The sequence below is a fragment of the Sus scrofa genome, chromosome 17 (genome assembly GCF_054392235.1).
Source record: "Sus scrofa isolate SSC_HxYL_T2T_F1_AM1 chromosome 17, Sscrofa_HxYL_maternal_Yorkshire_Landrace_v2.0, whole genome shotgun sequence".
Lineage (NCBI taxonomy): Eukaryota > Metazoa > Chordata > Mammalia > Artiodactyla > Suidae > Sus > Sus scrofa.
In genome coordinates, this window is record NC_139399.1 from 11,878,688 (window position 1) to 11,901,387 (window position 22,700).

Sequence of the window (22,700 nt, forward strand, 5' to 3'; positions counted from 1 at the left end):
CACCTGTTATACTTGATAATGATTTTTTTTTGTATAAAGCCAAATTTACTATTGAGAATGTTTAGGAATTTGTAGAATATAATAAATTTTTATTTCCTTGGTAGATTTATGAGAAGATTAAAAATTACAGAGCAATTATATCTTTAGCTTTAGTTTAAAATAGGGGAAAGGTGAGTGAAAAACAACCAAAAACTCTGGTAGAATAATTGAAATTTTATATTTTTCAGTGGTATTTGAAGAGTTAAATACAATTTATGCAGCAGATTCTCAGGCTATGCTCCTGCAGAACACAGGTATTTTAAGAACTAGATCTATCCATCTGATACAGTCTCTTTCTTAATTCTATATAAAGAGGATATTAGTGGATAGACTTTCCTTAGATTTCAGTATTTCTCCCAAATTTTTTCTAAAACCTTTGAAGGCTGTCTCCTGCCTATGTCTATACAGAAGTCTGGTATAAGATGACACTTGATATGTTTATTGTTTATTATAACATTGAGAATGTTACTTCTCAAAAAGGAGTATGTCCTTCAGAATCACCTTTTCCTGAAAAGCTGGGAGTTTCTGCAAATGATCTTCCAAACATACTTTTCTTATACTACACTTTCCTTCTTTCCTTTCTCCTGGAAAATCAGAGCTTGTTGGTTAGCCCAGCTTCTAAACGACTAATAGGCCACTGCCCCTTTTGCATGTAAACATTGACAGTCCATTTAATTCCCCCACGGATCCTTCAGTCACTTAGAAGATCCCTCATATTATACAGATTCCACGAGAGAAGCTTTTGAGTTCAGGGTGACTGACAGAATTGTCCAGTTGAAAGTATCCAGTCAGAATGTCTACTCTAGGTGTGCTGCCTCCCAAGTTGGATGTTTAATCAGAATTCGACTATAAAAACTAAATCTCTTCTTGATTTAAACATATACTGGAGGCTGATTCAGCATAAATTAAACCTAAAATATCTAAGCCACGAATGGACCTAGAATGAGTTGGAAAACAAGCCAATTCCATGGAATCTTATGACTAATTGTTTTGATTTCTTACAAGATACTTTAGATTTTTTTCTGCAAAATTCACTGTTGTTTCCCATGAAGTAAAGTCTACTGTTTTCTTGAAGTTTTTAAGAGATTCCTCTGCTAATTATTTCAAGAATATATGAGAATGTGTAAGTTGAACATCTCACAGATTATACTGCCATGTGCCCTGTGAAACTTAAAAAATGTTAACAATTATGACTTACTTATTTTTCTAATCTAATTGCATGAGGTGTTTTTCCAACTGTGACAGTTTGTATTTTTCCTTCAAACTCATAAATAATTTTCACATATATGAGAAATGGCTTTTAAAAAAATACATTTCAGAATAATATTGTTAAAAGGAAATAGGTGCTAATATAGCTCTACTTTAAGCAACATATACAAATTATGGTCAGTTAGACATTAAGAGAATATTGAGAAGCAGACTTGAATTGCACATTTCATTTACATTATGCTTGCTTATTTAATAGGAAAGTAATTTACATTTTGTTGTGGTTATACATATATTTATTTTACTTAAGACATCTCATTTTCATCTAAGAATATAAAATACATATTTTAAATTAACTTAATGTTATTTTTATCCACAGTCTTCAATGGACTATATGATTTTCAACTCCCTTTGGAGTTTAGTTGGTTATATAAGCTGACTTTTTTCCTACAATAGGAAGATTTTTGCCCAGAAACGAATGATTATTTTCAAAAAATACACACAAACAAGGAAATTTCATTTAAAATTAGAAAAACGTTCAGACAGCTTGAACATTTATATGAAATATCATTGATGTATGTATTGCACCAATATATTACTGTAAGATTATGAATTAACTGGCAATTATCTGCTAGTTTCCAGAATTGTATGTAGATCAACTGGAATGATAAAGTATCTAATGTGAGTATGGTTCTTAGCTCTGAATGTTAACCTAAGATTCTACCTTTAAGAAGCAGTTCCTTCAGGAATGGCAGGGCCCTTAGGATTTTACTGCAGAGATGGAGAGTCCATGGGTTCCATAAGAGCCCATTCCAAAATTTAATCTTTCTACAGAAGATTCTGCCTGTATTCTGTCAGATTATTTCTTGCTACAGTGTAAGACTGTATCCTTGAAGATACTTTAACAGCCTTTTCTGTTCCAGACAACTCTGACTCGAGCTGCATCCACGGCACATGGAGGTTCTCAGGCTACGGGTTGAATCAGAGCTGTAGCTGCCGTCCTATGCCACAGTCACAGCAACGCCAGATCCGAGCTGTGTCTGCAACCTACATCACAGTTCATGGCAATGCCGGATCCTTAACCCACTGAGGCCAGGGATCAAACCTGCACCCTCATGGTTCTTAGTCGGATTCTTTCCCACTGTGCCGTGATGGGAACTCCTTGTCAACTCTTGATTATCTTACTATAGTAATGAAAGGAAATAGAAAACTTTCAAAAGAATAAATAATGTAAAAGTCAAGTATGTTTGACTTTAACATGCTTTATATTTTACAGAATTTTAAAAGATGATCTTTATTACCCAGATTTCATTGTAGTCAAAAAAGGTACCAATTTTTTCCATATGCACCCAGGCATATGGAAGTTCTCAGGCCAGGGATTGAACCTGAGCTGCATCTACGGCAACACCAGATACTTTAAACCACTGTGCCGGGCTGAGGATCAAACCTGCATCTCCACATCAACCCAAGCTGCTGCATTTGGATTCTTAACCCAGTGTGTCACAGTGGGAACTCCAAAAAATATACCAAGTTTTATACAGTGTTTTGATATGGGTTGAACTTGTTTTATGGACTAAAACAATGTCAATTGTTCATAAGTGGTCTGTGTTTGAGAAAAATGTATATTCTCCAAATTGAGTTAGAGTTGTAACATACATGAGCACACATATTAATTATGTGTTTTAAATCTCTGTCATTACTAAGGTTTTTGTCTGCTTGTTCTGTCAAATAGTGAATTAAATTACACATCACAGTGATAGACATTAATTTCTACTCGTAATTCTTTTTTAAAAATTTTACGTGTTTCAAAGCCTTGTTATTGTCTGTATAAGAATATACATTAAATTGTCTTAGCAAATTAAATTTTTGATTATATACTATGCCTGGATCTCTAGAAATGTGTTTGTGTTAAAATCCATTAGTCAAAATAAATATACTACCTTTATTAATATTTTATATTATTTTCTATTTTGATTTTTATTGTCCATTTTTACCTCTAGTGATGGTGAAGCTTTCCCTGATTTTTTTAAATATACATTGTATTTTATTTTATTTTATTTTTTATTTTTTTGTCTTTTTGCCTTTTCTAGGGCCGCTCCCACGGCACATGGAGGTTCCCAGGCTACGGGTCTAATCGGAGCTGTTGCTGCCAGCCTACGCCAGAGCCACAGCAACGCAGGATCCAAGCCGCGTCTGCAACCTACACCACAGCTCATGGCAACACTGGATCTTTAACCCACTGAGCAAGGCCAGGGATCGAACCTGCAACCTCATGGTTCCTAGTCAGATTCATTAACCACTGCGCCACGACGGGAACTCCTAAATATACATTTTAGTTCAAAAATATACTGCTGATAGAATAAAATAAAAGCAAAAGTTTAACTGCTGTATAGGTGAAGAAATAACATTGCCTTTGCCATGCCCCATGAAGCCTCTTTATATGTCTCCAATCATAATCCCTCATTCTCTAAAAGATAACCCCAATCATGACTTTTATGTAAATCACTGCTTCTTTTTGCTTGCAGTTTTACATCCTAATTATGTATCCTAAACAACACAGTTTTGCCCATTTTTGAATATCATACGAATGAGATCATATTACATGAATTTTTCTGTGTCTTGCTTCTTTGATTCAACATGATTGCCAGATTCATCTGTAATATTATATCTGATCCTAGTACATTCTCTTCAATTCAGCATGATCGTCAGCTTCATCTACATTATTGTATCTGTCCTAATCCATTCACTTTTATTGATATGAGCAGTGGTTACCAAACTTTTTGGTCTCAGGACCCCTTTACATTATCAACAATTAATGAGAATCCAAAAGAGCTTTTGTTTGTGTTGGTTATATCTAATATTTGCCATTTTAGAAGTTAAAATTGAGACCATTTTAAATATTAATATATTTTAAAATAATTTAAAAATCACATATTACCATAAACATTTTTTTTATGAAAAATAACTTCAAAACTGTAGTAAAGAAAGTGATATTTTACATTCTTCGCAAATCTCTTTATTGTCTGACTTAATAGAATACAACTGGTTTCTCATAGATGCTTCTGTATTCTGTTACATTATTTTGGCAACAAATACTGTCAGTTGTTTCCCTTGAAGTGATAGGCTCATTTGGTTCATTTTCCAAAAAATGTCTGGCAAATACCAAAGTCTAAATAACTATAGTTTTTCTGCCAGTTTTTCTTTCAAGCAAAAGTGATGGTTTGTGAAAATTGTCTAGTTTACCTTGCAGTACAAACCATCACACAAATGTTTTTTCTCAAGGCAACCATAGTACTTCGTTAAGCAGAAATGTTTTATGCGTACTTCCCTTCACATCAAATGTTAAAAAGAGATGTGCTCAAAGAGCACATTAACAAAATTAAAAGTTTTATTCTTTAGCAAGTATTAAGTGAAACATTTTTTTATGTGAGTGTATGGAACTGTTCACAGTGTGACAACTTCTGAAGGATGTAGTGACTTTGGTTTTCAGTGCCACTGCTGTCAATGTACTAAGGCTTCAGTGATTTTACCTACCATTGCTTTTGAACCAGTCAACAGAGTACAAAAGGAAAATAATGTCTTTAAGATACATCTGTTTTATACTTTATCTAGTTTTTTGGGGTTATTCTCAATGAAAAGATCTGTGTTATTTTCTAGCAAGTCTTTTTTGGAAGCCTGGTATATTATTTTCAACTTCTCTCTTGTATTTTGAATATATCTTTTTTAAAAGTATATTTTGTGTATTTTATTGGTTCCTTTTTATCTGGGTTGATAATATGTGCTTTTTAATTGGAAAATCACATCACTATGATTACTAATTTATTTGTGTGTGTTGTAACCATCATGTATTCTGGTTTTTTTCTCCTTTCTTACCTCTTTTGCATTAACTGAAGCTTATTTTCCCTCCTTTTATTTTCCTCTGTGTTAGTGTAGATGATATTCACTGTATTTCTATTCTTTCTGTAGTTATTCTTGAAATTTTAATAAGTATACTTAAAGTCTTATCTTAGGCCATGTCTTTTTTCTCTTTCTTAAAAATAGAGCTTAAAAGTTTTTTAGTACTTTTCATTCTCTTCCTGGCATGGGTACTTGCACAGTGTTTGCCCTTGTCTTTTTTTAATCCCACAAGTTAGACTTCTAAAATATGTACCATCCATGTTTTCTTTTAATTTCTTGCATATTTACTATTCTTTACTCAGTAATTCCCTCTTTAATCTTACCCCTTCCTAAACCTCATAATCTTATGCTCACGAATATACTCTCAAATAATGATCTTCTAAATGATTTAAAGATTTTAAAAGAAAACTTAAATCTGGAAATGTCTTTTTTAGTTTTATTGAGATAAAATTGACATATAATCTTGCATTTGTTTTAGGTATATGAAATAATTGATATGTGCATGTATCACAAAATAATTACAAGTTTATTGACATCTGTCCCCTTATATAGTTACTGTTTTTTTTTCTTGTGATAAAAACTTTAAGATTTATTCTCTTAGCAACTTTCAGTATACAGCACAGCATCATTAGCTTGTAGTCACCATGCTCTGCATTACACCACCAAGACTTATTTATCTTATAAATGGAAGTTCAGACCTTTTCACCATCTTCACCCGTTACCTTACACCCCCACCCCGACCCACCTCTGGCAACCATCCAGTTGCTTTTGTTTCTCTGGATTTGTTTGTTTTAATTGAGATATAATTGGCATGTAACATTGTATTAGTTTAAAGTGTATAATATATGTATATATATGCATACACTTATTTTGAAAGATAATTTTCCTAGATACGTTATTATAAGTTGATATTTTTTTCTCAGCAAATTGTGATATCATCCCAATCTTCTAGCATCTATTGTTGAAATTGAAAAGTCAGCTCTGTGTCTAATTATTGTTCTTTTATAGGTAATCTGTTTTCTTTCTGGGTGCTTTTAAGATTCTCTTTGCCATTGGTATTCTATAATTTTATTACAGTATTTCTCTCTTTTTACTTTTACCAATCATGAGGATTGTTCATTTTATTTCTTGAATATTCACTGCCATTATCTTTCTGAATATTGCCTCTTTTCCCATTTTTGCTAATATTGCTTTCTGGAGCTTTCATAGATATTCATGCTCTATGTCTCTTAACTTCTCTTGAATTTGCCGCATTTAATTTTTTGTGTCAGTTAAATATTTAATATATCGTGCAATTGTATAGCATTCAAGGCATGACAGTAGTTGCTGTGAAATTACTGTCGTTCTATCAGAAACGTTATAGTTTAAAAGAGTGTATAAGATAAAAACTAACATAGCCACTAAAAACAATTCAGTTGTATATTTTTGCATAATTTAATATTTGGAGCTAGGCGATAAGTAGAAAATCTTTCTGCAGGAGGGTACTATTAAACTGTTAGTTCTAAATAAGATTTTATTTTAAAAAACTTCATTTTACCCTCCTAGATTAAGTATACATTCTTAAAATATTTTAAAATACATGAAAGCAAAAAGAAGAAAATAAAAAGTGTTCTAATCCCACCATTCAGAGATAATCAGTTTATTTAAGTAACAGGTTGATCCTTGAACAGCATGAGTTTCAACTGCAAGGGTCCACATATGTGGAATTTTTTTTCACTAAATACAAGATAGCAGTACACAGTCCTCAGGTGGTTGCATCCACAGGTGTGTGGCCATGGATATGGAGGGCTGACCATAAAGTTATACTAGAATTTTCAGCTGCGCAGGGGTCAGAGCTCCTAACTCCATGTCATTGTATTTATGATCACCTGTTTTTACTTCTTTTCTGTGCGCAGACATACTTTTTTTCTAAGAGATCTATAGTTTGTTGAACTTTCATCCCTTCATATGTTGTAAACCTTTTTAATGTCATCAAAATATCTGTGTGTGTGAGAGAGAGAATATGTGTGTGGTGTGTGTGATGGTGACCAGTGTTTGGAGGTAGGAGAGAGGCCTGACTTCCTTCACAAAGCAAATCATTCCTGATACCCTCCTAATAATGATGTCCTGAGCCTTAGTTTCTAGTTTGATAGGCTTGCCAAGCCCTTTCTTAGTTATGGACTTTCTATGTTTCAGTTTAAAAATATATCCACATTCAAAATATTTAGATAACTTTGCGGGATATTTACTGAAGTTACTGTTTATTGAGGTTTAACTGTATCTATATAAAAGAAAATGAACTGCATTAGTTCTGACCTCAGCTAATTTTACTTATTTGGCTTAATACTGCTTTGGTGGAAGCTTATTTTATTACTAAAGGAGGTGACAAGCAAATTCTCTGTCATATTGCTTCATTTATACTTATGATAATGAATACAAGTATGTTTTATGAATAATTCCTGCTAAATAATACTTTAACATTTTTTATGATTTTTATTAAAATATGGGTGGCAGGCAGTGTATTTTACTTCATAATAATGAATTAGAACATAGATCTTTGAAATGATTTCCAGATGCTTATGACTTTTTTTTTTTTGACTACCCCACGGCATATGGAGTTCCTGGGTCAGAGATCAGATCCGAACTATAGTTGCAACCTAAGTCACAACTGCCACAATGCTGGATCCTTAACTCACTGTGCTGGGCCAGGGATTGAACCTGCGTCCCAGTGCTCCCAATAGGCTGCTGATCCCATTGCACCCCTTGAACAGCATGAGTTTCAGATGCTTATGATTTTATTAGTGATACTAGACTTTTGAAAATTAGCACACACACAAAATAAAAATTCTCTCATCATCAGCCACTCACTCTCACTGCATTTTCTTCTTCCAGTAATCCAAAGAAGAGCGATTCTGAGAAACTATCAAATCTGGTCTGATAAATCCTGACAGAAACTGCATTTAATGTTCATAGAGGCCCAAGTTAAGCTTGTAGTTCTACATTTTCATATGAAGATTAGACAATACTTCCTAATCTTGATATCACCTTCTTCAGACTAGTCAAAACTAAGATTTAAGCTACTGTTCCATCTGGATAATAGGTCAGAAAGTACTTTTAGCTGTTTACAGTAGACACTTATGAAATCCCTGATTAGCTTTGAGTGGTTTGCCTTAAACTTAACATATTTCTTTTTGACAAGTTTTGGATTAAAATTTAAATTTAGTTTTTCTAAATTTAAATTATGAGTGTATTGATTTTAATTCCTTGATGCACTAACATAATGTATATTAGCCAATAATAATTTATTTTAAAATTAACCTTAATTGGTTGCTCCAAATGAATTTATTTGTCATGGGGTGTGAATAAAATTTGTATTTCACACTTTCTTAGAAGTTATGTATGTTTCAGTAGAAGGACATGGGAGGAAGGGATGAAGAATGTGATTCTTTTTGACAAAGCCACATTGTACTTAGAAATAGTGGTTATATACCATTACACCTTTGAAAATGCCCTGGGTTTACCAGCAGTGTAATATAATACTGTTGTGTGCAGCAGAAAACAAAAAAGGTAAGCTAATGTGTTTTTCTTTTCCTTTCAAAGTTGGCTAGAAGAGATTTAAAGTGTATAAATTATCATTCTTTGTGACTATTCTTTAGATTTCAGTTGTGTTTCTTAAAACTTCTGCAGGTACTTAAAACAGATGCTGAGGAACTTGTTTCCAGAAGCTATTGGGATACACTGAGACGTAACACAAGCCAAGCACTCTTTTCAGACCTCGCAGAGGTATAATGAAACCCCAACCATATCCTTGTACTATTTACCATTTTGTTAATCTAGTCCTCACTTCATTTTAAAGTCATTGTGTTGAAGCCAAAAATGTAGTTTTTATTTTCCCTTTTCTCCAGTAAGTAAAGCAATAATTCTTGTGCATAAGTGGTATATTGTAATACGTCAGTTGTACTGGTAGGGGATGCAAGGTTATTTATATTAGTCTATGTTAAATCCAGTTGCTCATTGTGCAAAACATGACTTTCCCACTTAATTAAAAGGAAATACTGTTATTTTTCACTTAAGGATCACTTTCAAGAAATTTGAAAATCACTATTTTATAGTATCACTGAATCTTTCAACCTTATAATTTTGGTTGAAATTTCCATGAAATACTGAAACTTCCAGCATGGTAAAAGATAGCTAATGCTTTAGAGTTAAGTTCGATTTAAACAATTAAATTTCCTGAAATTAATAGTGAGTGGCTTACCAAGGATGGGCATGTGGGGAGGTGTCCTAAGAGCAGTCAGTCAAGGAAGGGAGAAACATTTTACCTTGACATTGGTTAAGATTAAACCACCAGTGCATGGCGAATTAAAAGCAGAATGGCCATTATTTCCATTATTGTTTTTGAATTCCATAGAGAGACATGCTTTTGTTGTATTGTGGTGGACTGCTCCCACCATCCCACTCCATTACACCGCTGTTAGTAGAGATTTGTCATTCTTTTTTTTTTTTTTTTGTCTTTTTGTCTTTTTGTCTTTTGTCTTTTGTTGTTGTTGTTGCTATTTCTTGGGCCGCTCCCGCGGCATATGGAGGTTCCCAGGCTAGGGGTCCAATCGGAGCTGTAGCCACCAGCCTACGCCAGAGCCACAGCAACGTGGGATCCGAGCCGCGTCTGCGACCTACACCACAGCTCACGGCAACGCCGGATCCTTAACCCACTGGACCGAACCCGCAACCTCATGGTTCCTAGTCGGATTCGTTAACCACTGCGCCACGACGGGAACTCCGAGATTTGTCATTCTAAAAGATGGGCTCTGTCCTGTAGGATAACACTGTTCTCTGTTTCCTATTAAGTATTTTTAAGAACTTTATTAGAGATGGCTATCTGTCTTACCGCAAAGGCTTTTCAGTAAATACAAAGAGATATATGTTTCATTATCTCTTCCTCTTTAAATTTGGCTTGTCATTTCTTTTTCTGTAGTTTAATTTTTAGAAATTACACTTAAAAATATCTGGAGAAGTAAACTGGAATCAGATGTGCTTCTATTAATCCATATATACAGTGTTACTCAATGGACAACTCTAGACCAGGGCAAACACTTGGAAATGTTTTGTCACTTGTGCTCAGTTTTAAAATCTTGAAACAAATAATCTCTAACCTGTCTGTAGTATATAAACACAATGTAATTGTAACCAGCAATTAACCTTTAAAATTACCTTTTAACCATTTTTAGGCATAAAGTGGTAATTTATGTTCCATTTACACATTTTATTTTATCTTTATTTGTAGGGCCACACCCACAGCATATGGAAGGCTAGGGGTCAAATCAGAACTGTAGCTGCTGGCCTTTGCCACAGCCACAGCAACACCAGATCCAAACCGCATCTGCAGCCTACACCACAGCTCACAGCAATGCCAGATCCTTAACCCACTGAGTGAGGCCAGGTCTCAAACCTGCATTTTCATGGATACTAGTAGGGTTCGTTACCACTGAGCCATGATGGCGACTCACCATTTACACATATTCTAGAAGTGCTCAATTCTATAATCATTCATGCATGTACATTGTAGTTAGTGCCTAAAAGTAAGAACAGCTGGGAACACTTGTCCTTAGAGTTCCTACGAGCCAGCTGTGTCCAGCTCAAATTAACAAACGTGTGATGCTCTTTCCACACTGGACTGTCCACCTCTCAGCCTCCAACATCTCTATTCTCATTTAACTCTGCTAGAAATGATCACAATTAGACACGATCTCCTCACTAGATGTTGAATTTCATTTAAATCTTGGAAAGTTTAATATCAGAAGACCAGTCAAAGATTGTAAGATTTGCCTAAGATTTTTGGAAGGTGTTATCACTCAATCAGACATGTCCTGGAACTGGCTTTGACTGCTTCCCATAGCTAATTCCTCACATTTCTTCCCAGCTAAGCATTCTCTGACTTCCTGTGGCACCTTCACAGTGTTCATGATAGAAGTATTTGTACCATAGACATTGGCAAACACTACAAATCAGGCTTTTTTTTTTTCCCCTAGAGAGCCAGTTTCACCATAGGCTGTTATCAGCCCACACTATAATCATAAACTACTAAATCCATTAATGAATTGACTCAAACATCTTGAAAATAAATTTGATGGCGGGAAGAAAACAAAATTTATATTGTGTTTCCAAGTAAAATAATTATTGGGGGGTTATTTCTGTTCCTATCCTCCCACATTAGAGAGGATAATTGAGAATTAATTGTAGTTAAACTACAACTCACTTATAATTCCTTATAGGTTACCACTGATGCCGGTGTAACATTGAATTATTTATAGTATCAGTATTTCAGGATTCAAATTAGTTCATAAAGCTTAAAAATTTATGTGTATTTGTATTTCTGTGTTTCTTATGTATTTAAAATGTAAATATTGAGATAAAGCTGTCCTCTTTACATAATGTAGGTAAATTTGAGATTAGCCTCTCATATTCTTATTCCAGAATGGTTCTAATGAGATTTTTTTTCAGTTATAGTAAAACCATGTTATAATGAAAATTTGAATGTGCCACAGCTGATACGACTTTCTAACCAAAATAAGAGATAATAAATTCATAGTGCAGTATAAGCCTATCATGACTTGTTGAATATAATCTGAGTACAAAATTATAGAAATTATTTTAAGCTTTGCAGATGAAATTTAAATTTTTTCTTATTTAATTTACTAATTCAATAAATTTCAGTAGATTATTCAGAACCTTCAGTAACAAATCAAGAGTTTGAAAATTTTCTTCAGCCCCTGAAAAGAGCCTGACAAGATTATTATCCCATAGTAATCAAAAATATATTGAATTTTTAAAAATTCTTTTTCATAGTTTGACATTTATTTTATACAATTTTATTAATTTATTTCATTTTTGATGAAAACATTAAAAGTAGTTTTTACTCAAAGCTAAGTTAGATAATGGTCTTTCATGTAAATGGTCTTTTCTTTTGTGGCTTTTTCTTGCTTTGTTATGAAAACACCTGAATTCATTTTATTTTAACAATGAGCGCAAGAATCAAAGGGGTGAAGTCTCTATTTTTGTCTCAACTCTCCTGTGATTTAAGTTATATAACACTGTTAGGATACCAAGGACACTGGTATGGTTTTCAGTGACTCTCAATTGTACTCTGTTTCCCTGAATTGAGGGGAAAAGTTCTTACCATTTCCATTTTCTAATTTTTTTTCTAATGTCAAACTGCTGATTATGCCTCTGTGGGTCTGGATTATCTGGATAAGTGCAACCTAAGTCTAATAAGATTTTGATGATGAAAGACTGTAAATGAAGATTTGCTCTGCTCACTGGGCATGAGAAAAACTGGCTGAATGAGGTCATTACTTAAAACCTGTGTAAAACAAAGCCATCTGATTTTAGTGTACTGTGTCTCGAGGTAAGGAACATGACAAGCACTAGAGGAAAACATTCCATAATTATGTTATCTGAGTGGGCTAGCTTTTGGTGTTCATGTAACCTCTCATTTTAAGGCATTTTTATTTTCAATCTATATAACAGATATGTATAGTTTCAATAAGAGAAAAGTATACCATGTAAAAATCTTTTTTTGCATTAAGGTTCAGTATTATTGTCTTTTACACTGGGTCTTTCTCAATTTCTTGGAATACACTGGTTTGACAGAAATAAGTAATAATGGCTGACATTTACTGAGTATTTACATACAATATGCCAGTTACAGCGCTGAGTCACGTGTGTTGTCTAATCCTCACCCTTTAGTCTAAGTACTGTTATTCCTGAGGAAAATAATATCCTCAGTGAGATTAACTTCCCCAAAGTCACTGAACTAATGAGGAAAAAGTCACGATTCAAAGCCAGAAATCTGACTCTTGAGTTCATCGTCCTATTTGCTCAGCACACTACTGCTTTTTCTAAAACTTTATCCCTGCCCCTCTTAGCCACTTTGTTGCTCTTCCACATGCCATTCCTGTAGCTGCAGATGGATAACCCTAGTTCTTCATGCTGACTTCTCGTTGGCTAGAGCAACCACATTTACACTCCATTTAGGCATGCTTTCTTCACTGTTGCCTCCCCTACTAAATTAAGCTGTTCCTTGGATAATAAACTGACTGGACTTGATTATATACAATCACAAAAAATGTCTGTAGTTAACATGAAGTATCTTCCCCCCAAAGGTCTTAATGCTTTTGTTCAGATCATCTAGTGACTACCAATAAGAACAGTTGTATACTTCATCTACATTCATATTATAGTTTTATCTTCAAAATAGTTATTATAGATAGAGTTTCTCCCATTTTACAGATAAGGAAACCAAAGACCCAAAAAGTCAGTGAACTTCTGACTTTAAATCCTGTCTTCTTTCCTTTACAACAGTCTACCTTCTCAGTGTAAAGCTACTGGTGAAAGTAGTAATGCTTTCTGAGCACTACTCAAAAATTACACTAATCTACTGTCACATATGGGGCCTTGAAAGCCTGGCACCACTAATATTCCTCAAACCCATAGTAAGCTTGTTTAAGAAGGTACATTTAAATGGGAATATGTGACCCATAGCTTCCTGACTGTGTCATTTTCCCCAAGTGATCAAATCGGCTATCAAATCTTTAAAGAAGTTGGCTATATTAGGGAATTTCTCAATTATTCCAGCTCCTGAAAATACTTAGGACTTATTAGCAAACTAAAATAACCTTTTATTAGGAGGTTACATGCTAGAGATTATGTAGAAAAATCCAAACTAAGTTACAAATATAGACTACATAGGTGATTACCAAAGGATTTCAACAATTTTAGATAAGTGGAAGCTAACCTACATGATTTTAAGAGTCTTAAGAAAGACATGAATAATTAATGTAGCAGAGAGATGACATCAGAAAAAATAGTTTGATGGATTAAAAGAGGGCATGTTGGGGGAGAAAAGGCAATCAGAAGATGTAGGTCTTGAGAGATCCCGTTGTGGCTCAGCCATGGCAAGACCAACTAGTGTCCATGATGATGCAGGTTCCGTCCTTGGCCTTGCTCAGTGGGCAAAGGATCCGGGTAGGTCACAGACATGGCTCGGATCCCGCGTTGCTCTGGCTGTGGTGTAGGCCAGCAGCTGCGGCTCTGATTGGACCACTGGTCTGGGGACCTCTATATGCCACACATATGGCCCTAAAAAAAAAAGGAGTCTGTATAACTCATTCCAGTCATTAGAAGAGAAGGGAGAAGGAAAATAAAGGCCAAACAAATGTTATGAAGGATAAAATAGGGATAAAATAGCTGTCTTCATGAGAGATTGGGAAGGGGGCTATGAGGAATCAAAGGATTACCAAATTCAGTGTGTGGAGGATGGGTAAGATGAGACTTTCTGTCAGGGAACATAGAAGATGACTAATCTCTTGTGGAGAAGTATGTATTTTCTATTATGTTTTCTAAAGTATCAGGATTCTGGTCAAGAAGTAGTATGTTTCAAATGTGTACCTTTAGATGGACATTTACAACTCTTTTTTAAATGTAGAAAATGGTAGTTATTATTTAACCCCGTTTTTATTCATATTTCCAAGGATAATTCAGGGGAGAGTTATAATCACTTGAATTTCGTGATTTTTGTAACTGAATTTATAAGATAGTTATGAATTAATGGCTAAGTGAAGAAGGAAGGAAAGAAAGAGAAGGAGGGGAAGGGAACAAAAGAGGAAGTAGGGAAGGAAAAGAAAAGAAAACCTACAAAGCTACATTATAGAGGGAAGATTTTCATTGGCCATTAAACTATATAAGGACTTGTTAATTAAGCTATTTTAAGACTATGCTTGTTGGAATTTGTTTATCAAGTTGACTAGGGAAAGGAAAATCCTCTGGAGTTAATTTCTTATCCATTCAAAAAATAATGTAAGAGGTTTTTTGTTAATTATAAATCATAAATTCCAGGGTAATATTGACTGTAATTTCTCTTTCAAAATACAATGTCTTCTATTTAAAGTATCATAAATATGAATATAGTAGGAAAGAATCATTGTTCAAAGAAGCAATTTTGTGAAGCTTGACACCATTTTGTCAGCCCTGTATGTTCAGTACATCTGATGACTTTACCTCTTTTGAACATCCCAAGTGGATGGATTTTTCACTTTGATTAGGAAAATCCAAACTAAATTCCTTAAATAAAAATAAAATATTCGATGATTACTAGAGGATTTCAACTATTTTAGATAATTTAAAGTATAGATATCCTATGTGCAGAATTTAAGTTTGAAAACATCTTACTGTAATCATAGCTTTAAATTTTTTGAAGATAACCATCAATTCCATCCATATAGCTCTTTTCAAATTTTAAGCTTCTTTTTTCTTTTGCTTTTTAGGGCCACACTAGTGGCAGGTGGAGGTTCCCAGGCTAGGAGTCTAATCAGAGCTGTAGCTGCTGGCCTACACCACAGCCACAGCAAAAGGGGATCTGAGCTGTGTCTGTGACCTACACCACAGCTCATGGCAATGCCGGATCCTTAACCCACTGAGTGTGGCCAGGGGTCGAACCCAAAACCTCATGGTTCCTAGTCAGATTTGTTTCCACTGCACCATGACGGAAACTCCACAAATTTTAAGCTTCTTTTTAACTGCAATGGCATTTTTAATACAGTCATGCTTTTTCAGTCTAGTGTGAATATGTTTATATTCTTTAGGAGTTGTTGGGTATCCTTATTCCGTTTGTTTTATTGCAGCTAATCTTTAAATTGTGATTTTTTTAAAGCGTGCTGATGACATTACAAGCTTAGTAACAGATACTACACTTCTTGTACACTTTTTTGGAAAGAAAGGAAAAGCTGAGCTCAACTTTGAAGATTTTTATAGGTGAGCTTAATTTTTATATTTGTATTAGAAAATGTTAACATGCTAAAGTCAGAAAGGTCTTTAGGAATCAACTAGTGCAGTGATAACCTCTTTGCTGCTTTTTTATCTTAACTAAAGATACTCTCTATAACCAGTACCCAACCTCCTTCAGTGCCTATATACCAGTAATTATATTGATAATTATAATTTTTTAATTACATTAAAAAAGACTATCTAGATATTGAAAAAAAAGACTGGATATCTGGATTGATTATTTCCTGTATATTCAGAAGAAAGAATATTAGCAATTCCTTAGTCTCAGTAAGCATTAATGATATTAATAAGCATATACTGTTGCAGACACAACACTTTGATTCCTCTAAGGCCCATCACTACCCTGCAAGGTATTTTTATGCCCATTTTATAGACAAGGAAGCCAAAGTCTAAGTACTCTCTGTTACCATCACTCTTCATTTATTTTATTCACTGTTTATAAATTTTTGTCGTAGATTCATGGACAACCTCCAAACAGAAGTTCTAGAAATAGAATTCCTGTCCTACTCTAATGGGATGAACACTATCAGTGAAGAAGATTTTGCTCATATTCTTTTACGATATACAAATGTGGAAAACACATCAGTATTTTTGGAAAATGTGCGTTACAGCATACCTGAAGAAAAGGTACCTAATCCACATATTTATTTTGTTATGTATGTTATCTTATATAGGTCTATAATATATTATCCTTTTGTTAGTTCTTCTGTTCCTCTGTGGACTAATCGATACTTTGGATATATTTCATCCCATTTTCTTCTATGTCTTAAGGGCTCTGGCTAAATTTTTTTAATTGATTAATTTAAAATTCTAGGTAGATATGTGTATTTTTCTTAGCTATGCTGAAAACCCTTAGAGTTATAGCAGTTGTTTTACTCACATTATGCATATCATTTTTCAAGAGAATTCTGCTGAAGTATATGCTTTGACTACTGTATAAATATTTCACTTCATATAAACAGTTTATATTGACATCATTTCAGTCACACTTTATTCATTTCTATAATACCTTAATAGAAGGTCATTGGAAGATGGCTATTGATGAATGAATGATCTTATCAGTAGTTGAAGTGAGATTTTTCAGAGTTTGGATGGCACAAATGGTTAAGAAGGGACAAGTGATTGTCTATTTGTTTAGTAGCAAATGTTTTGTCAGCTAATTCTCAGCAGTTGCATTATCTAGTGGTATTTGAATGCATCATTGCAACCAAATAGAACTGGTATTACAAGTACCCCTTTAAGCATGGGATGTTTTGGATATATTGCCTTATATTTGTGTTTGTAGAAGGATCAAGTTAATCTAGCCAAGAAAAACTTGCAAATAGTTTGACTTGTTTAAAATGGATACACTGTGACACTGCTAACAATTCTGCAGTTCCCCTAAGGAATGAGGAAAAAAGACTTGATGCATTTGAGCACTGGTTTATGTAAACTTTTAGAGGTCTTTTATCTGTTTTACATGTTGAACTGAATTTTTTCCAATAAATAGACACATCCCTAAAAATAAATGTTGGAAATTGTACTGTTTTGTCAAGCTACTTGTGTATTCTTTAGGGCCTTGAAGAATCTGCTATCTTTTTCTTTTATCCAGTAGAAACTGATAAAAATTTGTAATTCAAAAATTCAATTCTAGGGTGAAGAGTGTAAGGAACTCTTTGTACTGTTTTTGCAACTATTTTTTACATCTAAAATTATTTTAAAATGTTTTAATTTAAATTCATCTTCTGAAAACTTATAATTGATAGAAGTATCTTAAAGATAAATCATTACAGTAAGAAAAGGAAATATGGCAAGTGAACTAGCATTGATTCTCATTGATTTTTTTTTTTTTTTGCATTATCTCATCAGTCCCTAGAACAACATTCCATATATGATGACTTTCTTTTAGAAAAAGGGAAGCTGAGGCTCTCAGGTACTTAAGATACTTGCCCAAGGGTTGAAACCCAAGACTCAGCCAGTGATATTCCTACCATACCCCACTTCTGTCTTTCCCTTTCCTTCACCTGTCATCCGTTTTTCTCCAGAAGAATAACTACTACTACTACTATTTGAATAGCACTTTACGCTTCTAAAATACTTTCATTTCTATTAATTTATCTAGCAGATAAATCTGTTATTTACTAGGCCTTATTCTAAGCCATTGTGGATAAAGTAACAAAGATAAGCAAAATCCTTCTCTTGCGGAAATACGTCTTAGTGGAGAGATACAGTAAAATAGATAAATGAGGGACTTCCCTTCACAGTGCAGTGGCTTGGGTCACTGTGGAGGTGCAGGTTCAATCTCCAGCTCAGCAAAGTTGGTTTAAAGGATCCTGCATTGCCACAGCTATGGAGTAGGTTGCAGCTGTGGCTTGAATTCAATCCCTGACCTGGGAATGTCCATATGCCATGGGTGTGGCCATTAAAAAACAAAAGAAGAAGTAGTAAATGATATCTTTCAGATAATTTTAAATATTATGAAGAGAACCAAAAGTCGTGAGGGCTAGAAAGGAAGATAGATGGTCAAGGAAAGCTTTTCTGAAGAGGCAGCTTTTGAGGAAAGGCTGTGAGGAATGACCAGTGTCAAGATCTGGATGTACCAAGAACACTCCAGGCAGAAGACACAGCAAATACCAAGGGCCTGGGGACAGAAAAGGCTTACTTTATCTGAGAAATTGCCAAAGGATAAAGTAAATGAAGGGGAAATAGAAAGAGATGAGGAGAGGAGAGATTGGGTAAGGGTCAGGTCTCAGAGGACTACATAGGCCACGATAAGGAATTTAATTTTTTTTTTCTTTTTAGGGCCACATCCATGGCATATGGAGGTCCCAGGCTAGCGGTAGAATCCTAGGTACAGCTGCTGGCCTACACCACAGCCACAGCAACATCAGATGCAAGCTTCATCTGTGACCTACCCTACAGCTCACGGCAACACCAGATCCTTAACCTGCTGAGCGAGTCCAGGGTTTGAATCTGCAACCTCATGGTTCCTAGTCGGATTTGTTTCTGCTGCACAACGGGAATTCCAAGGAGTTTAAATTTTATTCTAATCATGATTTTTTTTTCTTTTTTTTTTTTTTTTGGTCTTTTTGCCTTTCCTAGGGCCGCTCCCGCAGCATTTGGAGGTTCCCAGGCTAGGGATCGAACCGGAGCTGTAGCCGCTGGCCTATACCAGAGCCACAGCAACGTGGGATCTGAGCCACATCTGCAACCTACACCACAGCTCAAGGCAACGCTGGATCCTTAACCCACCAAGCAAAGCCAGGGAGCGAACCCACAACCTCATGGTTCCTAGTCGGATTCGTTAACCACTGTGCCACAACGGGAACTACTCTAATCATGATTTTAAGAGTGATGGGAAGCTACTATAGTATTTAAACTGTAAAGCACTGATGAGCAACTGCCTGCTTCTTGTTTTTGGGAAAAATGGTCAGATATTGGATCATTTAAAAGCAGATCTGATAGAACTTCTTTCTGGATTAGACTTCAATATGAAAGAAAAAGAGGAATTCAAGAACCCCTAAGTTTTGACCTGAACCACAAGGTAAAATAGTAGTGTCATTTACTAAGCTAAGCAAGACTGAAACCTTGGGATTAGGAAAGAAGCAGTAGTTTTAAACAAGTTAAATAGTTTTAAACAGCAATAGTTTTAAACAAGATATCCACTTTAAGAAATTTTGCAGGCAGTTAGATGTTTGACTCTAAGATTTGTGGTGCAATTAGGATGACTTTTGGTAACCGTTAGGGCATAAACTTCCAAATTGTGACTCCAGTTTAAACTTCTCCCCTGAATTTCAGTCCTGTACTTCATACTGCCTACACAGCATCCCCGATAGTGTACATTAGACACCTCAGGCTTAATAGTCCAAAACTAAACTCTTAAACATTCCCCCCAAAATCATGCTCCATACATCTTCCCTGCTTTAATTAATGGAAACTCCATTCATCCTGGTTGTTCTAGCTGAAATTTTTGGATTTCTCCTTTCATTCTGCATGCAGTCCATCAATAAATCCTTTTGATACTGCCTATATCAGAATTTGACCACTTCTTGTCAGCTCCACCCAAATCACAATTCTCTCTGCCTGGATTGTTGCACTTGCCTCCTAAATCTTGTCTCTACTTACAACTTTGCCTCCCTGCAACCTCTTCTCCATTTAAACATTTAAGGATATTCTTATCACGACTCAGATCTCACCCTAGTGACTCTTCATTTTTCTCCTTACAGCAGCCCCCAAGGCCTACACAGACTGCTCCCTGACCTCCCTTCCTACCGTTCATTCCCTCCCTTCCTCACCAACCTCCAGACACAATGGCCACTTTACTGTTTCTCATACCAGACATTTCTGCCATCTCAGGGCTTTTGTATGTGTTTTCTCTGCCCAGAATATTCTTCTTTTAAATATACACGTGGCTCACTATGTTATTTCTCAATGAGGTCGTCCTTTCCAATCTAATATATAATTACATATTATATAAATAATATATAGCCTTTTATATAAGCAATAACCCACAAGGTAAACTATAACCTTTTCCCTTGGCATTTTTTATTCCTTCTCCACTTAATCTGTTTTTATTTCCATATCATTATCATCTTCTAATATGCTATATAATTTACTTATTTTTATCTTTTGTCATTTTTCTGGATAAACAATAGAATTTACTTAGTTATGTGTCATCTGTCTCCCCTAACTAGAATGTAAGCTCCTGGAAGGCTAGTATTTTATCTTTTTTATTTACTCATATATCCACAATACCTACAACCCCTGTCAAATGAAATGATAGATAGAATTTAAAGAGGTAGAACTTAAAGCTTTTCAGTTTTTGTAAATTTTACTTACATATGTATTCACTCATATGAAATGGCAGATACGCAAGGTTATTTATAAAGTGTTATTTATAATAGAAAAAGATTAGAAACTACCTAAATGTCTTTCAGTAAATTACTGACTAAATAGTTATGATGTAACTATAGAATGGGAAAAGGTGCAGCTAGAAAAAGGTTTAGAAAGTTCTTTATGTCCTAATATAGAATGATCTCTAAGATATAGTAAGTGAAAAAGAGCACAATTTAGAACGTTTATAATACACCACATTTTGTTTTAAAAAATAGCCTATGCGGAGTTCCTGTTGTGGTGCAGTGGTTAACGAATCCGACTAGGAACCATGAGGTTGCGGGTTCGGTCCCTGCCCTTGCTCAGTGGGTTGGCGATCCGGCGTTGCCGTGAGCTGTGGTGTGGGTTGCAGACGCGGCTCGGATCCTGCGTTGCTGTGGCTCTGGCGTGGGCCGGTGGCTGCAGCTCCGATTCGACCCCTAGCCTGGGAGCCTCCATATGCCGCGGGAGCGGCCCAAAGAAATAGCAAAAAGACAAAAAAAAAAATAATAAATAAATAAATAAATAAATAGCCTATGCTACTTCTAGGAGGACCCACAGAACTAGCAACATTGGTTCCTCCAAGGAAAGGAACTACATGGCAAGAGGACAAGGGTGGGAGAAAGAGAGATTTTGTGTTGTACACTCTTTTGTGCCCTTTGAATTTTGAACAGGTGAATATTTGCCATATAAAATACATAACTTTAAACATTTTAAATGCTGTAGGACTAAGTGAACTTATCTAGGAGAGAATGTAAATAGAGACTGTAGAAAAGAAGGGAAGAGGGCTTCCCATAATAAGCATGTAATGTAAACTTCAACAAGAAAGTAATAGAATTATCATTATTAATCTTTGAGAAAGCTGGTGTACAGAAAGATTTAAGAGACTTACCTCATGAGGTTTATGCTTATTTCAGAATGGTACATTTCCTTCAACCTTTTAAAATTGTTTATATTTCTAAGTTATTATATCTTGCTATTTAGATCAGTAACTAAACTTGAATAGTGGCACACTTAATTTATGACATGAACATGAGTTTTGTGTTGAGAACATAGTTTATCTTCCTGAAGTCCTCATAAGCCCATATTTTCTAAATGGTGATTTTTATTTGGATGATAATTTGCCTTGATGATTTTTTTGGATTTTTCAAGTCAGTCTTCTTCTCATCCTAGTCTTTTGATTTTTTTTTTTTTTTACTTTATTGAGGTAAAAATCATGTAACAACCATCTTAAACTGAACAATTCAGTGTCATTTAGTGTATACATATGCTGTACAATCACTATCTCTCTTTCCAAAACATTTTTAAGACATTTTTATTACACCAGAATTAAATCCTCTGCCTATTAAGTGTTTCCCCCAGCCTCTGGTGACCATCGATCTGCTTTTTCTCTCAATGGATTTACCCATTCTGGCTGTTTCATATAAAATGAATCATGCATTATTTGACCTTTCGTGTTTGGCTTCTTTCATGTTTTTGAGGTTGATTCACATTGTAACATATATGAGAACTTCATTCCTTGTTATGGCTGAATAATGTTCTATTGTAGGTATATACCACTGTTTGTTTATCCATTCATCTGTCCATAAGCCTTTGAGCTTTTCCCATCTTTTGGTTGTTGTGAACAATGCTGCTATGAATATGATATACATGTATTTGTTTGAGTACCAGTTTTCAGTTCTTTAGGGTATATACCTAGAGTGGAATAATATATATACTATATATATATATCCTAGTGGGTATGTGGGTATGAAGTTGTATCTATGTAATCACCTTAGCTTTAGCTTAAACAGAATTCTTTTCTTCTTCATATAGCTTTGAGTTGCTGTCTAGTTTCTTCTCAGCCTGAGAACTCCCTGGAGCCTTTTTTGTAGGACAGGTCTGCT

General features: G+C 34.8%; 1 protein-coding gene across 11 annotated transcripts in view; it reads left to right on the plus strand.

Annotated features, from left to right (window-relative positions):
- The window catches only part of MICU3 (mitochondrial calcium uptake family member 3), a 106,877-nt gene that overhangs the window by 72,541 nt on the left and 11,636 nt on the right, over positions 1-22,700 (plus strand). For 8 of the 11 annotated variants that reach the window (XM_085002970.1, XM_085002971.1, XM_003359862.5 and 5 more), the window contains 3 exons: positions 8,809-8,904; positions 15,830-15,930; positions 16,419-16,590. In XM_085002970.1, the coding sequence (XP_084859096.1) occupies positions 8,809-8,904; positions 15,830-15,930; positions 16,419-16,590 (369 nt within the window). Of the gene's footprint in view, positions 1-227; positions 294-8,808; positions 8,905-12,374; positions 12,534-15,829; positions 15,931-16,418; positions 16,591-22,700 lie in introns of those variants that run through there. The other 3 variants (XM_085002977.1, XM_085002978.1, XM_085002980.1) reach the window with 2 other exon arrangements.